At 44.8% G+C, this 19,153-nt stretch overlaps 1 protein-coding gene across 4 annotated transcripts in view; it reads left to right on the top strand.

Annotated features, from left to right (window-relative positions):
• Positions 1–19,153, top strand: part of LOC104993472 (protein farnesyltransferase subunit beta) — an 82,275-nt gene that overhangs the window by 26,987 nt on the left and 36,135 nt on the right. For all 4 annotated transcript variants that reach the window (XR_825830.1, XM_010846760.1, XM_010846758.1 and 1 more), the window contains exons 2-4: positions 8,553–8,617; positions 14,522–14,594; positions 17,010–17,101. Coding sequence is in view for 3 of the 4 variants with exons in the window: in XM_010846760.1 (XP_010845062.1) it covers positions 8,553–8,617; positions 14,522–14,594; positions 17,010–17,101 (230 nt within the window). In the remaining variant the exon portion in view is untranslated. The remainder of the gene's footprint in view (positions 1–8,552; positions 8,618–14,521; positions 14,595–17,009; positions 17,102–19,153) is intronic.

The raw sequence follows: 19,153 nt of genomic DNA, 5'->3' as shown, positions 1-19,153 counted from the left end.
TCATCTGCATATCTGAGGTTATTAATATTTCTCCTGGCAATCTTGATTCCAGCTTGTGCTTCACCCAGCCCAGCATTTCTCATGATGTACTCTGCATATAAGTTAAATAAGCAGGGTGACAATATACAGCCTTGACGTACTCCTTTCCCTATTTGGAACCAGTCTGTTGTTCCATGTCCAGTTCTAATTGTTGCTTCCTGACCTGCATACAGATTTCTCAAGAAGCAGGTCAGGTGTTCTGGTATTCCCATTTCCTTCAGAATTTTCGACAGTTTGTTGTGATCCAAAGTCAAATGCTTTGGCATAGTCATTGAAGCAGAAATAGATGTTTTTCTGGAACTCTTTTGCTTTTCCAATGATCCAGCAGATGTTGGCAATTTGATCTCTGGTTCCTCTGCCTTTTCTAAAATAAGCTTCAACATCTGGAAGTTCATGGTTCACATATTGTTGAAGCCTGGCTTAGAGAATTTTGAGCACTACTTATGTTTCCTGAAAACTGGGTTTCCCTCTTGATGGATGTTGAGCCAAAAGACACAGTCAAATCAAAGATTGGAAGAAGGAAAGATTTATTACTACAAATAGGGAGAACACTGGGGAATCTTTCCCAAGGCAGTGTCTCCCTTAACAGCAAAGCTGGGGAAGTTTTACTAGGGTATATGCATATTCATGATTAGGCTTGAGTCCAAGCTTTAGTTGGTTAAAGTCAGAAGCATCAGTAAAGATCACCATCGTCAGCCTTTGGTTCCAGTAGATCTGGTGGTTGAGGCCTCAAGCTGCTCTTTACCATTAAAAGAGAACTAGGAATTTTCACAACTCATGTGTTGTCTTTGTTACTGTTATTTTTCTTGCCTGATAGTTTCTGCATTCTTTGGTGTCTTAAGATCATTGATTACTAAGACCTGTTCAAGGGCAAGTATTGTGGCCAGGCTTAGATCCCAGAGTGGCTTAGGCCAAAATGGCTTCTCTTATGTCAGGAAAGTCAGGTTGGATTTTCTTTCTCTGCGGACCTCTGCCTTTTCTGCTTACACAAAGATTCAGAGTACTCAGAATATAGCTGTACTCAAGGTGATGACTTATTATAGCAAAAGGCTAGAAAGCAAATCAGCCAAGGGAGAGGCTCATGGGTGGAGTCTGCAGGAATCTAGGACAAGTGTCTAAGAGTCCTCTCCCAGTGGAGTCGCAGAGAAGGAATTTAATTTCTCCAGTATCAAACTGTGACCACACATGCAGAACTACCAGGGAAGCCCGTTAGAGACTTGTTGCTCATGGTTTTTAGTGGGCCTGGTCACTAAAAGCCAGCACCCTCTTTTTAGAATAATTCCAGGCTCCCAGAAGGAAAATAGCTGCTCAGCATAAACTAACTTGCTTCTACAGTTTAGGCTTAGTGAGCCAGTCTTATCAGCTCTGGGAATGGTGGGAACCCTGGCATATTCTAGGCTCCCAGACTCCAGTGAGGATCTACCTTTCAAGGAGGCCTTCCTAAGGATAGCAGTCTCAGGCCCGCTATGTTAACTCTTTTATATACAACTAGCTTTTTTCCTTTCCTTCTGCTATGCAAATCAGAACATTGAAAGAATGCTTATATCTTCCCAGTGACAAAATTACTCAGATTTATATAACACTGGCAGATGACATGCAGAGAAGGGGAAGTAGAAAAGGATGTTGCATGCTTTGGCGATTACTTTCATTTTCTCATCCTCAGATGACTAGTTTTTCATTTCTGTATTAATCCACTACTATTTGTTCAAAAAACTGTAGGCTTATTGCTAGTACTATTTTAAAAGTTGTACTCTGAAAATCATACTTTGTGCTTTGAAGTGATTGTTTTCTATTAAAAAATACACCAGTTCCTGAAAACAACCCACAGAATGGGAGTAGGACAGGGAACTTGTATCTAGAATACATAAAGATTTATTACAGTTCATTGATAAAAGACAAATAACCCAGTTTAAAAAATGAAGAAAGATCTGAATAGACATTTCTCCAAACAATATCTACAAGTGTCCAATAAACCTATAAAAAGATGCTCAATATCATTAGCCGTCAGGGAAAGGCATTCAAAACTATAGTGACTTCAGTTCAGTTCAGTTCAGTTGCTCAGTTGTGTCCTATTCTTTGCGACCCCATGAATCGCAGCACGCCAGGCCTCCCTGTCCATCACCAACTCCTGGAGTTCACTGAGACTCACGTCCATCGAGTCAGTGATGCCATCCAACCATCTCATCCTCTGTCGTCTCCTTCTCCTCCTGCCCCCAATCCTTCCCAGCATCAGAGTCTTTTCCAATGAGTCAACTCTTCGCATGAGGTGGCCAAAGTATTGGAGTTTCAGCTTTAGCATCAGTCCTTCCAAAGAACACCCAGGATCGCCTTTAGGATAGACTGGTTGGATCTCCTTGCAGTCCAAGGGACTCTCAAGAGTCTTCTCCAACACCACAGTTCAAAAGCATCAATTCTTCGGCGCTCAGCCTTCTTCACAGTCCAACTCTCACATCCATACATGACCACAGGAAAAACCATAGCCTTGACTAGACGGACCTTTGTTGGCAACAGGCCAAATTCTGCTTTTGAATATGCTGTCTAGGTTGGTCATAACTTTCCTTCCAAGGAGTAAGTGTCTTTTGATTTCATGGCTGCAATCACCATCTGCAGTGATTTTGGAGCCCCCCAAAATAAAGTCTGATACTGTTTCCACTGTTTCCCCATCCATTTCCCATGAAGTGATGGGACCAGATGCCATGATCTTCGTTTTCTGAATGTTGAGCTTTAAGCCAACTTTTTCACTCTCCTCCTTCACTTTCATCTGCTACTTCACAAACACTAGGATGGCTATGATCAAAAACACATAATATCATGTTGCTGAGGATATGAAGAAACTGGAACTCTCATATACTGCTGATGGGAATATAAAATGGTATGACTGCTGTGGAAAAGTCTGGCAGTTCCTCAAATGATTACACATTAATATATCATATGATCCAGCAGTTTGACTCCTAGTCATGCCAAAAACTTGGCCTCTGTGCACTAGGGCCAAATCGAATCTCAGAGGCAGAGTTTTGGGTGAAGCAGAAAATAATGCTGGGCTGGATGAATTACAAGCTGGAATCAAGTTTGCTGGGACAAATATAAACGACCTGAGAAATGCAGATGATACCACTCTAATGGCAGCAAGTAAAGAATTGAAGAGCCTCTTGAGGAGGGTGAAAGAAGGGAGTGAAAAAGCTGGCTTAAAACTCAACATTCAAAAGATCACGGCATCTCGTGCCATCACTTCATGGCAAATAGATGGGGAAACAGTGGAAACAGATTTTATTTTCTTGAGCTCCAAAATCACTGCAGATCATGGGGTGACTGCAGCCATGAAATTAAAAGACACTTAGTCCTTGGAAAAGCTATGACAAACCTGGAAAGTGTAGTAAAAAGCAGAAACATCACATTGCTGACTAAGGTCCATATAGTCAAAGCTATGGTTTTTCCAGAAGTCATGTATGGATATGAGAGTTGGACCATAAAGATTGAGTGCCAAAGAATTGATGCTTTTAAATTGTGTTGGAGAAGATTCTTGAGAGTCCCTTGGACAGCAAGGAGATTGGTTCAGTTCAGTTCAGTAGCTCAGTCATGTCTGACTCTTTGAGACCCCATGAACTGTGGCAAACCAGGCTGCCCTGTTCATCACCAACTCCTGGAGCTTGCTCAAACTCATGTGCATTGAGTTGGTGATGCCATTCAACCATCTCATCCTCTGTCATGCCCTTCTCTTCCTGCCTTCAATCTTTCCCAGCATCAGGGTCTTTCAGATGAGTCAGTTCTTCACATGAGGTGGCCTAAAGATCGGAGTTTCAGCTTCAGCATCAGTCCTTCCAAATTCAGGACTGATTTCCTTTAGGATGGACTGGTTTGATCTCCTTGCAGTTCAAGGGACTCTCAAGAATCTTCTCCCAATACCATAGTTCAAAACATCAGTTCTTTGGCACTCGGCTTTCTTTATTGTCCAACTCTCACATCCATACATTACTACTGGAAAAACCATAGCTTTGACTAGAGGGACCTTTGTCGGCAAAGTAATGTCTCTGCTTTTTAATATGCTGTCTAGGTTGGTCATAGCTTTTCTTCCAAGGAGCAAGTGTCTTAATTTCATGGCTGCAGTCACCATCTGTAGGGATTTTGGAGCCCAAGAAAATAAAGTCTCTCACTGTTTCCATTGTTTCCCCATCTATTTGCTATGAAGTGATGGGACTGGATGCCATGATCTTAGTTTTTTGAATGTTGAGTTTTAAGCCAGCTTTTTCAGCTCTCCTCTTTTATTTTCATCAAGAGGCTCTTCAGTTCCTCTTTGCTTTCTGCCATAAGGGAGGTGTCATCTACATATCTGAGGTTATTGATATTTCTCCTGGCAATCTTAATTTCAGCTTGTACTTCATCCAGACCAGTATTTCGCATGTGCTCTGCATATAAGTTAAAAAAGAAGGGTAACAATATACAGCCTTGATGTACTCCTTTCCCAATTTGGAACCAGTCTGTTGTTCCATGTCCAGTTCTAACTGTTGCTTCCTGACCTGCATACAGATTTCTTAGGAGGCAGGTAAGGTGGTCTGGTATTCCCATCTTGTCAAGAATTTTTGTGGTGATCCACACAGTCAAAAGCTTTGGCATAGTCAGTAAAGCAGAAGTAGATGTTTTTCTGGAATTCTCTTGCTTTTTCTATGATCCAACAAATGTTGGCAATTTGATCTCTGGTTCCTCTGCCTTTTCTAAATCCGGCTTGAACATCTGGAAGTTCTCAGTTCATGTACTGTTGAAGCCAGCTTGGAGAATTTTGAGCATTACTTTGCTAGCGTGTGTGATGAGTGCAACTGTGCAGTAGTTTAAACTTTCTTTGGCATTGCCTTTCTTTGGGATTGGAATGAAAACTGACCTTTTCCAGTTCTGTGGCCATTGTGGAGTTTTCCAGATTTGCTGACATATTGAGTGCAGCACTTTCACAGCATCATCTTTTAGGATTTGAAATAGCTCAACTGGAATTCCATCACCTCCACTAGTTTTTTTCATAGTGATGCTTCCTAAGGCCCACTTGACTCCATACTCCAAGATGACTGGCTCTAGGTGAGTGATCACACCATCATGGTTATCTGGGTCATGAAGGTCTTTTTTGTACAGTTCTTCTGTGTATTCTTGCCACCTTTTCTTAATGTCTTCTGCTTCTGTTAGGTCCATACTGTTTCTGTCCTTTATTGTGCCCATCTTTGCATGAAATGTTCCCTTGGTATCTCTAATTTCCTTGAAGAGATCTCTAGTCTTTTCCATTCTATTGTTTTCCTCTATTTTTTTGCATTGATCACTGAGGAAGGCTTTCTTATCTCTCCTTGCTGTTCTTTGGAACTCTGCATTCGGATGGGTATATCTTTCCTTTTCTCCTTTGCCTTTAGCTTCTCTTCTTTTCTCAGCTGTGAGATCAGTGAATCCTAAAGGAAATTAATCCTGAATATTCATTGAAAGGACTGATGCTGAAGCTGAAACTCCAATCCTTTGGCCACCTGATGCAAAGAACTAGCTCACTGTTAAAGACCCTGGTGCTGGGAAAGATTGAAGGCAGGAGGAGAAGGGATGACAGAAGATGAGATGGTTGGATGGCATCACCAACTCAATTGACATTAGTTTGAGCAAGCTTCAGGAGTTCGTGAAGGCCAGGGAAGCCTGGAGTGCTGCAGTTCAAGGGTTGCAAAGAGTCAGACACGACTGAGTGACTGAACTGAGCTGAGACAGCACCAGGACCCTGTCCCAGGCTGCACTGTCCTTTCCTGGCTAACACTCCCTTATCTCTGCATCCCCTCCCTTCCCTGATTAGCAAGTATTTGAATCTGCCCTTTGGAAATCAGGGAAGATCATGAAGGCTGGTGTCTGTTCCCTACAAACAAGGAATGGGTAAAGGGTGCTGGCAGAGAAAGGCTTCTGTGCCCAGGAGGCCCAAAGGGTCCTTCTCAGTTTCATGCGTGCGTGCATGCTAAGTCACTTCAGTTGTGTCTGACTCTTTGTGACTGTATGGCCTATGGCCCACCAGGCTCCTCTGTCCATGGGATTCTCCAAGCGAGAATACTGCAGTGGGTTTCCAGTTCATACTCCAGGGGATCTTCCCAACCCAGGGACTGAATGCATATCTCTTCTGTCTCCTGCATTGACAGGGAGGTTCGTTACCACTAGTGCCACCTGGGAAATTTTATTAGGTATATACATATGAAAACATATATCCATCCAAAAACTTGGACAAGAATATTCATAGCAGCATTATTCATAATAGCCAAAAAGTAGAAGCAACCTAAATGCTCGTCAACTGATTCCATTTATATAAAATATTCAGAATAGCCAGATGGATAGTGAAAGAAAGTAGATTAGTGATTGACAGGGACTGGAAGGATTGAGGGTGATTGCTTAGGGGTATGGGGTTTCTTTTTGGAGTAGTGAAAGTGTTCTAAAATTGATTATGGTGATGATACGCAGCTCTGTGAATATACTAAAAACCTCTGAATAATACACTTTAAATGGGTGAATTGAATGGTATATGAATTATATCTTGATAAAACTGTTGGAAAAACGTACCCATTCTTAAGAGAAAATAAAGTGAATTATTTGTTCATTATCATGAACAGCTGATCTGAAATACTCTGGTATTTATTAGAATTTATAATGTATATTTTCAGACACAAGTCAGTTACTAACTTCACTGGACTGTCACTTGTTCATTCTGAAGAGGAGTAATTAGGAAACCAGAAGAGAAATGAGACTATGTTGGGAATGGTTTAAGCAGTTTCTTCTTTGCAGGTATGACATACCTGTGTTTCTGTTAGGTGTCTTACTTTAGAAATAAACCTTGGTTTTCATCACCTGGTTCCTGGCTGCTTATGTTGCCCAAATGGTGACTGATGGTGGGACTTCCCTAAGAAGTTCTCAGCTGGAAGCTTTGCCTCCTGGGGGTCTTACGTGTCAGTTAGAATGCTCATCCATTAGCCTCTGAATATTATTAAGTCATATGGATGTGAATTGATTTGTGTTTAGGTACAGGAAGTGAGTTTTCCTCCTACTTGCTTTTTGTTTTATTCAGAATCCATCAGTTCACTTGAACTATAACAGTATATTATAGAAAAACAAAACAGCAACCCCCCAGTATATAGTACACACATCTTTTTATTTAATGATCTTCCTGACATATGTTTCTTTCTTTCTTTCTTTTTAATCTTGTTCAGCATATACCAAGGGAGGCATGGCTGACAACGCAGTCTGTGTTCCGCCGAGTCTGGTGCTTTGCATTAGTCTCATATCAATGTCTGGCAGGGAGAGAGTCCTGAGGAGTCTGGGACGACTTTCTTACTCCTCATGAGACAATCTCACAGTGATTTCAGTCTGTTTTTTGAAGTATTGTAAATTCTTAGCCAGACAGTCCCTCAAACTCATGTTCAAAGGCAAATACCAAAGCATATCCTGAAACCAAATATAAACAAATTTTAGATTGGCTGCCGTTTTAGCTGATACACATCACTGCTCCCCTCATCTTGATTCTTGCACACTTGTCAAAGGAGCTGGAAGCTCTAACTCAGTGGGTGTTTCAGAAATATTAAATAATGCATTTTTTATATTTCCCAAGATGGTTAGATAGCATCACCGACTCGGTGGACATGAATTTGAGCAAACTGTGGGAGATAGTGAAGGACCGGAAAACCTAGCGTGCTGCAGTCCATGGGGTCGCAGAGAGCTGGACATGACTTAGTAACTGAACAACCGCAACGAGAGGACATTATTACGTATCTTGGAATCTCAGCAAGGACTGGCCTCACAAAGCAAGGATGGCTGTGAAGCTGAAACCCTGTGTCCTGCTGGTCAGTCCCCTCCGGCACTACTGTGCTCTTTCCTTAGGGAAGCTGTGCTGGTGACCACGTCATGCTGTGGTCTTCAGAGGAGAGTGGTCATCTCATTTCCTTTGTGACTTGACTTTCTGAGAGTCTATGTTTTATGGGACTGTGGAGTTGCTGTGTGACACAGGTCTGATGATTAGGTGTGCTGTTTCTTTGGTGTCCCCACGATCGATATTCTTGTAAATCCCTTCAGGAATTTTAATACTGTTCAATCTGTATTTAAATTATTAAATCTGACAGTAAGAAGTAGGACCCTTGGCAGAAATTGAGTATTTGAGAATGACCAGTTAACGAACACCTAAACAACTTCATAGAGCAGGCAAGAACAGATCAAGCAAAAGGGATCTGTCTTTATCTCCGAGTAGCTGGTGTCGGGATGCCAAACCACAGAACCGCCATTCGTTTGGATATTACGGATTAGTTGACTGGAGAAGTGGGTTGTGATGTTAATGTGGTGCAGATCATTCTTTCTGTCCTTGTCCCAAACCTGTCCTCCTGCAGAGCTCCTGCATGCAGTCATATCATGCTGTTAGGTTCAAAGCCACACCAAGGAACTCTAGCCAGTAGGCATTTGTGGCGAGAGGAACAAAAAGCTGATAAAAGTCTTACCTGTTTTTGTTTTCTTTCTCCCATCTGCTACATCCTTACCAGGCAAAAGTAGAAGAAAAGATCCAAGAGGTCTTCAGTTCTTACAAGTTCAACCACCTTGTACCAAGGTAAGCTGTGGTTAGCAGTCTGAGTGGAGCTGGGAAGTACCATCTCCCGTGGGAGCCTTTCTTCTTTCCTCCTTGAGCTTGTCCAACCTCGGGGTATTGTAGCTATGAGGTTGATGTTTCCTCACCTGTGGCTCCCTGAAGATGCTCCTGACCCCAGCTCCTGCCACTGTTAGAATACCCACTGGAGGAGTTGTGCACTGGAGCTGAGCCATCAGGTGTTACATGGGGATCCCCCTCAGAGCCTGAACTGTGAGCTCTGAAGATGGAGAGAGAGAAAAAGTTTGTGATCCTGTAGCTTAGTTCTGACCCTCTGCACTGGTGTTCAGAACTCTCAAGTTTTTCTTTCTCATGTAACACTTTGAAACAGATATAGAGTCAGGGGGATGGAAAAGGATGGATTCCTTTGGTGTATGTTATGACTTGACTGGGAAATGTGGGGCGTTTGAGCCTCTCCTAGCCTGGCCCTTTTTGGTGGCTGTGCAGCAGATTCTTGGGGCCACACTTTAAGTGAGAGATACAATGCCTTTTGTTTTCCTTGGTGCTTAGCAAGTTGAAGCCTTCTAAGCTCTTTTGAGGCAGAAATTCCAAAAGGGGGATTATAAACAGAAACTTATTAATTTGAACCTTCATTTCCCCCCCCCCCCCCCAGTTTTGTAATGTATCACACTAGAATTTCATAAGGGCATTTCTCTTCTAATCACAGATTGCTTCTCTGAAACCACCCTGTGCGATCTTTCCTCATCAGTAGTTCAAGTTGTGTTTGCTCATCATTTTACATTGATGTTACAGTACTTTTCCTAGACAATCTCTGAACGTAGAGTAGTTGGGCCACTGGCTGGGCTGGTTCTCTCTGGGTGGGAAGCTTATGGGTCTAAAATCTGGCCTGATCTTGTTCACGTCTCCCAACTTCCTGACGCCTCCTCACGCACTGACTCCTGGCAAGTCAGTCTCTGGGTCAGTCTGTCTTTCACTTACTGCCGCTGCTAAGTCGCTTCAGTCGTGTCCGACTCTGTGTGACCCCATAGATGGCAGCCCACCAGGCTCTCCCATCCCTGGGATTCTCCAGGCAAGAGCACTGGAGTGGATTGCCATTTCCTTCTCCAGTGCATGAAAGTGAAAAGTGAAAGTAAAGTTGCTCAGTCCTGTCGGACCCTCAGCGACCCCATGGACCGCAGCCTTCCAGGCTCTTCTGTCCATGGGATTCTCCAGGCAGGAGTTACTGGAGCATTACAAATATTTCTAGCCTCAGTTAACTTTGTGTCTTTGTTTTTTGTCCCTATTTCCCTAAAAAAGAAGTTTAGCTAGAAAACTCTGATTCACCAAGACAGAAAAAGAGTCAGAAAAAGGGAAAGCCAGGTGGAAAAATTCTCTTCATCTTCCTTCCCTGGAAAAGGAAAGCATCAGCTAAGCAGAGAAGTCTTTTTCCAAACTGCTAACCTAAATCTCTGCATTAACCCAAAGCCCCGACCTCAGAAAATGAATTATGACTCTTGTCATGAGTGGCAGCTGGAGCTTAGCAAATGACACTGTTTATGTAAACAGCTCGGGGAGAAGGAGCCCTCTGGCCAGTACAGGCTGTTTTCCCGGAGGTAGTGGGACTTGGTAATGCTGTGGGGCACGGTGGCTTCAGGAGGGGTTTGTGGTTAGAGTTGCACTGTGATGACTCACCTGTTGTTCTCTGAGTCTCTATCCACTGTGGACATAGGTCCTCTGTGTTCCCAGAGGACCTTTGATCATTTGACATTCCCTTGTCACCCACCATAAGAGTAGAGGTCTTGGGCTTTCCTTTTATCCTTACTGAGATGGGAGGGAGATTGGGAGGTTATAATCTGAGAAGAAGCTGTGTTTGGGGAGTGGTAGTGGAGGACACGGAGAAGGCAATGGCACCCCACTCCAGTACTCTTGCCTGGAAAATCCCATGGACAGAGGAGCCTGGTAGGCTGTGGTCCATGGGGTCGCTAAGAGTCGGACACGACTGAGCGACTTCACTTTCCCTTTTCACTTTCGTACATTGGAGAAGGAAATGGCAACCCACTCCAGTGTTCTTGCCTGGAGAATCCCAGGGATGGGGGAGCCTGCTGGGCTGCTGTCTATGGGGTCGCACAGAGTCGGACACGACTGAAGAGACTTAGCAGCAGCAGTGGAGGGCAGTAAAGGAGGGAAGTCCCTTGATTCATAGGTCTTTAGGTCAGATGTGGGTAGAAAACAAAAAATGTTCCTCCTTTGTGGAAATAGAATACATCAGGGCTCTGGGTTTATTTCAGGAATCTGACATTTCCCATTTTATCATTGTTGCCTATGAAAATGAGTGTTTTAAAGGATGCTAATTAGCATCTTATGTCACAGCATGCTAATTAATATAGAGACATTACACATTGTGGGTGAATAATAGAATATAAATCAGCTTATCAATATAAGGCTGGGGCCGAACATCTTCACCGTAGAATGAACTTCTGGGACATAAGAAGAGATATGAAACTTTAATCAGCATTTTAAATTACTGTCACAATTACAGTATTTAACATTTCATCAGTCAAATTTAAAAATTTTGGTATTATATTGCAGGAACAAACCTTCCTTGTTAGCTAAAGTGAATATTCAGATGTTAGCGATTAATCTGGGTGACATAGCTCGTGTGTGTCTCTGAGGTCATGATGTTGATTGGATGTGAGAGAAACACACACATGCTCCCCAGACCACTGACCATGCCCTGGTCCAGGGGTGTCAGGAATGATGCCGAGGAGGCATCCGTCTCTTCAGCCTTTCGGAGCCACTGCCAAGTAGAAGATTTGGCTGAAATTCAAGGCTGAAGCTGAATGTTGTTACATCCTACCATTTATTCCTCATCCCAGAAGTGGTTTTCCTTGCTCTCAGACTGTGAAACATGCATCTTCTCTGGAGTGAGGTGGTCCATCCCAAGAAGCCTTTGGACCATGCTTTGAACAGTTTTGTGTATCAGCATCCTGCTTTCCCATAAAAGTTAATTTTTCCTTCCCTCTGGTTAGTCATTCTCACTGTTTCACATGCTTACAGATTTACCTTCTTTAGTAACAAACCAGTGTGAATCAGGCATAGGCATACATATGTCCCCTCCCTCTTGAACCTAGCTCCCACCCCACCGCCCCCTGGTTGACATTAACAGTGTCTTACCCTGTCTTCCTGCTTCATCTATTCCCACTTAAGTGTTTTCATCAGTCCAGTTTGTAAACACATACCGAATACCTAGTGGGGTCAGATAATTTTTCTAAAGCCATGATTGTAGTTACTTTTTTCTCAGCTGAAAATCCTCAAAGGTTTCTTGTGCCAGTTTTTTTTTTTATTGAGGTATAACTGACGTAACATTATATTCATTTCAGGTGTGCAGTGTAATGATTCAGTATTTGTATATACTGCAGTACGGTCACCACAGTACGTCCGATTAACATTCAGCACCATGTGAAATTGAAAGTCACTCAGTTGTGTCTGACTCTTTGCAACCCAATGGACTGTAGCCTACCAGGCTCCTCTGTCTATGAAATTCTCCAGGCAAAAATACTGGAGTGGGTAGCCATTTCCTTCTTGATCTTCCTGACCTAGAGATTGAACCCAGGTCTCCTGCACTGCAGGCAGATTCTTTACCATCTGAGCCACCAGGGAAGCCCATTAAGCACTATATGTACTCACAAATTTTTTGTCTTATGATGAGAAGTTTCAACATCCTCTCTGGTAGCTACTTTCAAATATGCAATGCAGTATTATTATTTACATTAAAAACAACTTTATCTTATGTTGGAGTATAGCTGATTAACAGTGTAGTGATAGTTTCAGGTACACAGCAGAGCAGCTCAGCTGTAATACACATGTATCCATTCTCCCCCAGACTCCCCTCCCATTCAGGCTGCCACATAATGCAATACAGTATTATTAACTAAGGTCACCGTGCTGCACATTACATCTTCATGACTTACTCATTTTATAACTAGAGCTTTGTACCTTTTGACCCCCGTCACCCATTTCACTGCCATCCCCTTCCACCTCCCACCTTAGGCAGCTACCAGTCTGTCTTCTATATCTGTGAGCTCAGGGCTTTTTTTTTTTTTTTTGGTGGAAGCCCTAGAGTGTCACATACAAGTGAGATTGTACAGTATTCATCTTTTTGTCTGACTTATTTCACTTAACATAATGTCCTCCAAGTCTCCCCATGTTACTGCAGGTTCCCTTTGAGTGTTACATTGAGTTAAATTTCTCAGCTGGCATCCCAGATCCCTTCTTGATCATTCCTCTTTCATTGCTAATAGCCAGGCCAAGTCCCTGACTTGTCAGTTCCCCTGCATGCTTTATATTCATCTGTAGGATGTAGTAAAGCTGTTAGCCACTTGCACCCATTTAAACGTAAATTAACAAAGTTTAAAATTTAGTTGCTCAGTTACAGTAGCCATGTTGCAAGTCTCAGTACCCACATGTGGCTTGTGGCTTCCTATTAGACAGTACAAAGACTCTTACGTTCTCTTGGATGGTCCTGTTTTGGTTCCTGTTGTTTCTCTTCTGACTGAACTGCCTTCCCACCATCACTTCACCTCCTCTTCTCCTCTACCTGTAAAAACATTCTCCCTCTTCCAGGGCCCCCACCTCAAGTTCCACCTGTTCGCGCAGCCTCCCCTGATCATTTCTTTCTGAATGAGAAGCCTCCCCCAACCTCTTTAGAGCCTCAGGAACATTTTATATGTTTTTTCTTTATGAAGCCTACCCTTTTTTTTTTTTTTTTCATCATCTTGTAGCCACTTATGTCCTTATCTCATTTCCAGTACTGAACTGGAAGCCTTTTTGAAGTAAAGACTACTTATTCTGTGCACAGTACCGTGGGAGTTCAGTAAACAATTGGTGAATTGAATACCTAGGGAAGAGAATGCTTCTTCTTTCGTTTCTTTTCTGGAATCAGCAAGCACAGTGAATGTCTCAAATTCTTTGCTTTTTTCTTTCCGTCTGTAACCACACAAACAGACCCCTTCTGTAAGACCCAGCAAAAGACACACCCCCCTGCCCTTGGCCTGCCTGTGCAGGTGGTCACGGCAGATACAGTCCATCTTAGAGCCAGTGCTGCTGACATCAGGGCCAAGGAGAGCGACTGGCTGCAGCATACAGATATTATCCTCCAGCCAGGACTGTGGGGCAGCACGTGAAGGTGGGATGTGGGGGAGGGAATAATAGACTGAGGGCTTCCCAGGTGGTGCTAATGGTAAAGAACCTGCCCGGCAATGCAGGAGACATGAAAGACGCGAGTTTGATCCCTGGGTTGGGAAGATCCCCTGGAGGAGGGCATGGCAACCCACTCCAGCTTGGAGAATCCCATGGACAGAGGAGCCTGGCAGACTATTGTCCATAGGGTCACAGAGTCGGACACAATTGAAGTGACTTAGCACAGCATAGCACAGTAACAGACGGATGAGTGGGGAGCAGGCAGAGTACAAACCTCAGACCTCAGAAAAGTGACCCCAGAAGAAATGCCTGGAACAATAGAGGTGAACCAAATCAGGGACGCGGCGAGGCTCAGGATGGAGAGCCATAACGTATCTGTTCTCAGCTGGACCCCAGAGGAACTTCCTGGATGGTTTCTTGCTGCCTGGCTAAATGTGCTTATGGTGGTGTTTCTCGCCCAAAGCTACCAGCCACAAGGGAGAGGATCCCCCCAAACATTTGTCAGCATGATTTGCAGACACTTGAGGGGCATTCAGAGGCTGGCCTCTTTTCTCCGGGGTAGGTGTCCTGGGAAGCTGAACAGGTTTGACTGCGGGGGGGCGGTGACCAGAAGGTGAGAGTGCGTGTGCGGGTGTGAATGTGCAGGTGTGCCCACGTGCACACGTGTGTTCTGTACTGGGGAAGCAGGGGCTGTGAGAGTAGTTTTACTAAAGCTCTTTGTTTTTCCAGGCTTGTTTTGCAGAGAGAGAAGCACTTCCATTATCTGAAAAGAGGCCTCCGACAGCTGACAGATGCCTACGAGGTAAACTTCTCTCCCAGGAGCTCTCTCTATCAGATTATCTGCCTTAATCTTTCTTTTCTTTTTTCTGTTTGATGTAAAAGGCATGTGTGGGCTTGGCCTGTTGCAGGCTCACTCACTGTCCACGTGGCTCTGGTAGGATCCAGGTGCACAGCCGCCTGGCCCCACAGAGCTGGGACGCCTCCTTCTGAAAGGACAGAACTAGAGCTCTAGTCTCTTCTTGCTCAGAGCTACTGGAGCCCCCAGCTCGGGGCAGGGGGACTTCCTTCCACCCACATCGTGGCTGCGGGGGGTTCATGTGCATTCTTCTAGATGCTCTTTGACTATTAGCTAAAAGGGAGTCTAGATATCTTCACCCCATTGCCCTGTAAGCAGATCTAACTTCTCTACTGGCCAGAGCACCAGTGTATAAGTCCCAGAAAGTACTCTGCAATTGAACACGGTAAAAATGCTCAGACATGAAGTGGACTTTAAGTCAATATTCCTTAGAGCCCTCGGGGTCCACAGAGGGGCTCAGGGGAGGGCATCAGAAGTGGAGGGGAAGGGTGTTGGGACTAGGGGCTGAGTGACAGGCAGAGGGTAAATGTGAACCAGAGGCTGCAATCTGCCTGCCCCACTTTCCACAGAGAAGCTCTGCTTTTCACTTGCTTTTTCTTTGGCCCGCATTTGATTATTTATGGCAGGGGTTTGGGCCTATAGACTCAAGCAGGTGGCATAAGCCAGGGATGTGGGCTGGGTTGCGGTGGTGGGTGATGGTCGGGGGAGCAGAATTGAGGCAAACTGGAGGACCACGCTTTTGCTCTGTTCCTGCCAGCTGCTGTCAAGCAGCACTGCAGACCCAGGGTTGCCAGATCTCTTCTTGTTCTTTGAAATGAAGCCAGAAATTCAGATTTCTTTATGAATCTCTCAACATGTAGCTGTTACAACTAATTCTAATTAAACAAACAAAACACTACAGGGAACAAACAGAACATGTCCACGGGCTACATCTGGCCTGTGGACTTTCAGTATTCAATCCTCGATGGTTAGGGTCAAGTTAGTCCTGATACAGTTAATACCATGACAGCTAACAGCTCACCGAATAGTGTGCTAAAGTTTGTCATTCAATGTCTCATTTAATCCTCACAGCTAGTCCAGGAGGTAGGTATTTTTTTCTAGATTAGGAAATAGGCTTAGCAAGATTAATTGATTAATTTTCTCAAAGGCATGTAGCTAGCGAGGGGCTTCCCAAGGGGCTCAGTGGTAAAGAATCCACCTGCCAAGCAGGAGACCTGGGTTTGTTGCCTGGGTCAGGAAGATCCCTTGGAGAAGAAATGGCAACCCATTCCGTTGTTCTTGCCTGGGGAATCCCGTGGACAGAGGCGCCTGGCAGGCTACAGTCCATGGGGGTCACAAAGAGCTGGACATGACTTAGTGACTAAACCACCACCACCACGTAGCTAATGAGAGAAGGAGCTGGCACTGAAACCCATAGCAACGTCTTCTGTCAGCACACCAGCTGTCCCTAGGTGGTGAGCAAGCGTATTTATGTGCACGTTTATGAAGACGGCAGCTTAGGCCAAGGAAAAGAGCACTGGATCGAGAGTCTAGAAACCTGGGTTCTTGTTTCTTACATTTACTGTCTTTGTCATCTGGAAAAAGTTCATCTCTCTGGATCTCATTTATACACCATTTATACACTTTAGATTCATAAAACTGGGGCAATAATACTACCAGCCTGCCTAGGCTTGAATGCTTGAATGTTTATGGCTTGAACTAGGATCAAGACCTGTTCACAGGTCACCTTTGGAAACATTTTCCAGCTGCTCAGGCAGAATTAGCCAGTTTCTTCCATGTGCCCGTTATAGCATTTATCCAGCTCTGTGTATGCACTTGTCTTGTTCTGCCTTATTCCAGAAATGCACTAGTACTTCCGTGTCTGTCTAATGCCCTCCTCCTCTACAGATAACCACACACATTCTAACCCAAGCACCTCAAGAGAAGGAACTGAATTTTATTCATGCTTGTGCCCCTAGTGCTGGGCCTGAGGAGATACTTATTAAATATTTGTTAAATCAATAAACGAGTGAATGCAGGAAATCCTTCCCTGTAATTGTGGCTCTCCTTGGGTCTACACTGAGAAAACAGTAGCTCTTGAGTTTGTGCCGTATGAGAAGTCCTCTGCTTGGCTTCTTTCAATGCCTGTCAGGGAAGGACCCATTGGGTTCAGGTTAAACGCCTTTGTCCCGTTGTCCTTTGCTCACATATGGTCACTTCAGCTCCGGGCTAAGGCCTCCAGGCAAAGTGTCCTTCATCCCTCTGAGGTGGCCCTTCTCCTCCTTGCCAGGCGGCCGGGAGGGAGACAGATGTCGCCTTGTCAGCAGGGTCTTGGAACGATTCTGAATAAGGGGTGTGTTTTCTGCCCTGTTCCTTTCGCAGTGTCTGGATGCCAGCCGCCCATGGCTCTGCTACTGGATCCTGCATAGCCTGGAACTCCTGGATGAGCCCATCCCCCAGATGGTGGCCACAGAGTGAGTCTGGCTTTGGGGTGCCCCGGGTGTCCCCTGAAATTGGGTTTTGAGTTTGAGGGTTCTTTTTGTTCAGTTTCTGTTTATTTTGAATGAAAAACACGAGAGTGCTGCAAAGAAAACCGTTGCCCTTCTCTTGACCTCCAGTAACTTCCTGAAACTCCTCCACTTCAGAAGCCCGTTGTGTGCTCGTGGGTAGAACAAGACTTTGAACTTCCAAGAGAAGGATTCTGTTTCTTCTGTGGCCTTTTCTCTGGGCTCTTGCTCTGGTCTTTGAGAAAAGTCTTCATCAACACCAGAGAAACCTGATTTTTCCAGAAAGTACAGTATACATTTGAATAGCTTCTGTGGGGAAGCACGTGGCAACCCCGTGGACAAAAATGCCTTTGCTTTCCATAAAGAGCTGCCCGGAAGTCCCTCCTTACTAGTGCCTGGGGGGTGGTATGGCTCTTGATAGCGGTGGATATGTTACCGGCTTGGTATACAGATGTCAGGACATCGTTTTCCTAAACTTCTCATTAATGATTAGAGATCTAAGCAACTAATTGAAAAAGATTCTTCCCAAAGTGCTTCTGCAGAGGGTGTCCTCATTGTGGCTCCTCATCCTTAGAAATTCATCACACTTTATATGTATATTTTTAAAGATTTTATTTATCTTTGGCTGCACTGGGTGTCTTCGTTGCTGTACACGGGCTTGGGCTCCAGTAGTTGCAGCATGGGGGCTCAGTAGCTGCGGCTTGTGAGCTCTAGAGCACAGACTCAGGACTTGTGGCCCATGGGCTTAGTTACTCCACGGCATGCGGGATCTTTCTGGACTGGGGATCAAACAGTGTCCCCTGCAATGCAAGGCAGATTCTGAACCAGTGGACTACCAGGGAAGCCCCACAGTTTCTATTCTAAAGAAAAAAAACTGATCATCACTCTAGTCTGAGGGGTACCCGAGGTAGGAAGGGGCTGCCAGGAATTGGCTCTGATGCCTTAGTTCTCACTGAGAGAGAGCACCTTCTCTCAGCAGCATCTTGACCTCAACTGCTTCCCCTGCTTCTCCGAAGGTAGAGGGTCAGAGGGAGGCCTGGAGCCATGTTTGTCTGCCTGCGGTGCGCAGGGGCAGCTGTGCTGGGATGCGTGGAGGCCAGGCTGTGCGCCTCCCTGGCCACAGTCCCTCTGCCTGGGTCACGCTGTCAGGTCAGAAGAACAGAACCACACATTGTCTCATTCATTCCGTCTTAACAATAACCTCTCATTCTTGCCTTCCTGGGCAGGGTGTCTTGTGATGAATGTGGATAGAAAAGATAATAAAGAATTAGGCCATTAACCCTTGTGATGTGTACAGTGCTTTCAGAGGGAGAGGAAAAATACGCATTGTCTTCCACATCACAGAGCTGCTGCAAGCCTCGTTGCTTCTAGCCCTGGATGTAGAGTTGGACACAGTTTCTGCAGTAACAGGAATTTAATTGTCAAAATAAAGGCCTGTGTGTTTTTGAAATACCAGTTGGGGGTTGCGGGTTGTTTGGGAAGTTCCCCCCACCCGTCACATATACAGTCAGGATAGATGGAATGGGAAAATCGGATGTGAGAGAAGACAGAAGACTCTGGAGGAGTCGGCAAGAGTGAAGTACAGACGCCCCCTAGAGGAACAGTGGTTTGGAGCAGGAAGGAGGCCCCCTGTAGATGTAGACTGATCTGAAGTGGGAAAATGATAAAGGGCTTCCTGAAGTGGAAGAACTTGGATCAGCATCAATTTTGAGTTTTTTCTAGGTTCTGTACTTGGTGTTGTATGTTGTCCAGTCTCTCAGTCGTGTCCGACTCTTTGTGACCCCATGGCCTGCAGCACACCAGGCTTCCCTGTCCTTCGCCATCTCCTGGAGCTTGCTCAAACTCATGTCCGTCGAGTCAGTGATGCCATCCAACCATCTCATCCTCTGTCGTCCCCTTCTCCTGCTGCCTTTAGTCTTTCCCAGCATCAGGGTCTTTTCTAATGAGTCAGCTCTTCGCATCACGTGGCCAAAGTACTGGAGCTTCAGCTTCAGCATCAGTCCTTCCAATGAATATTCA

The sequence above is a fragment of the Bison bison genome, unplaced genomic scaffold (assembly GCF_000754665.1).
Source record: "Bison bison bison isolate TAMUID 2011002044 unplaced genomic scaffold, Bison_UMD1.0 scf7180017864239, whole genome shotgun sequence".
Taxonomy (NCBI): domain Eukaryota; kingdom Metazoa; phylum Chordata; class Mammalia; order Artiodactyla; family Bovidae; genus Bison; species Bison bison.
Note: the sequence above shows the minus strand (reverse complement) of the source record. Positions and strands in the feature narration are given on the sequence as shown.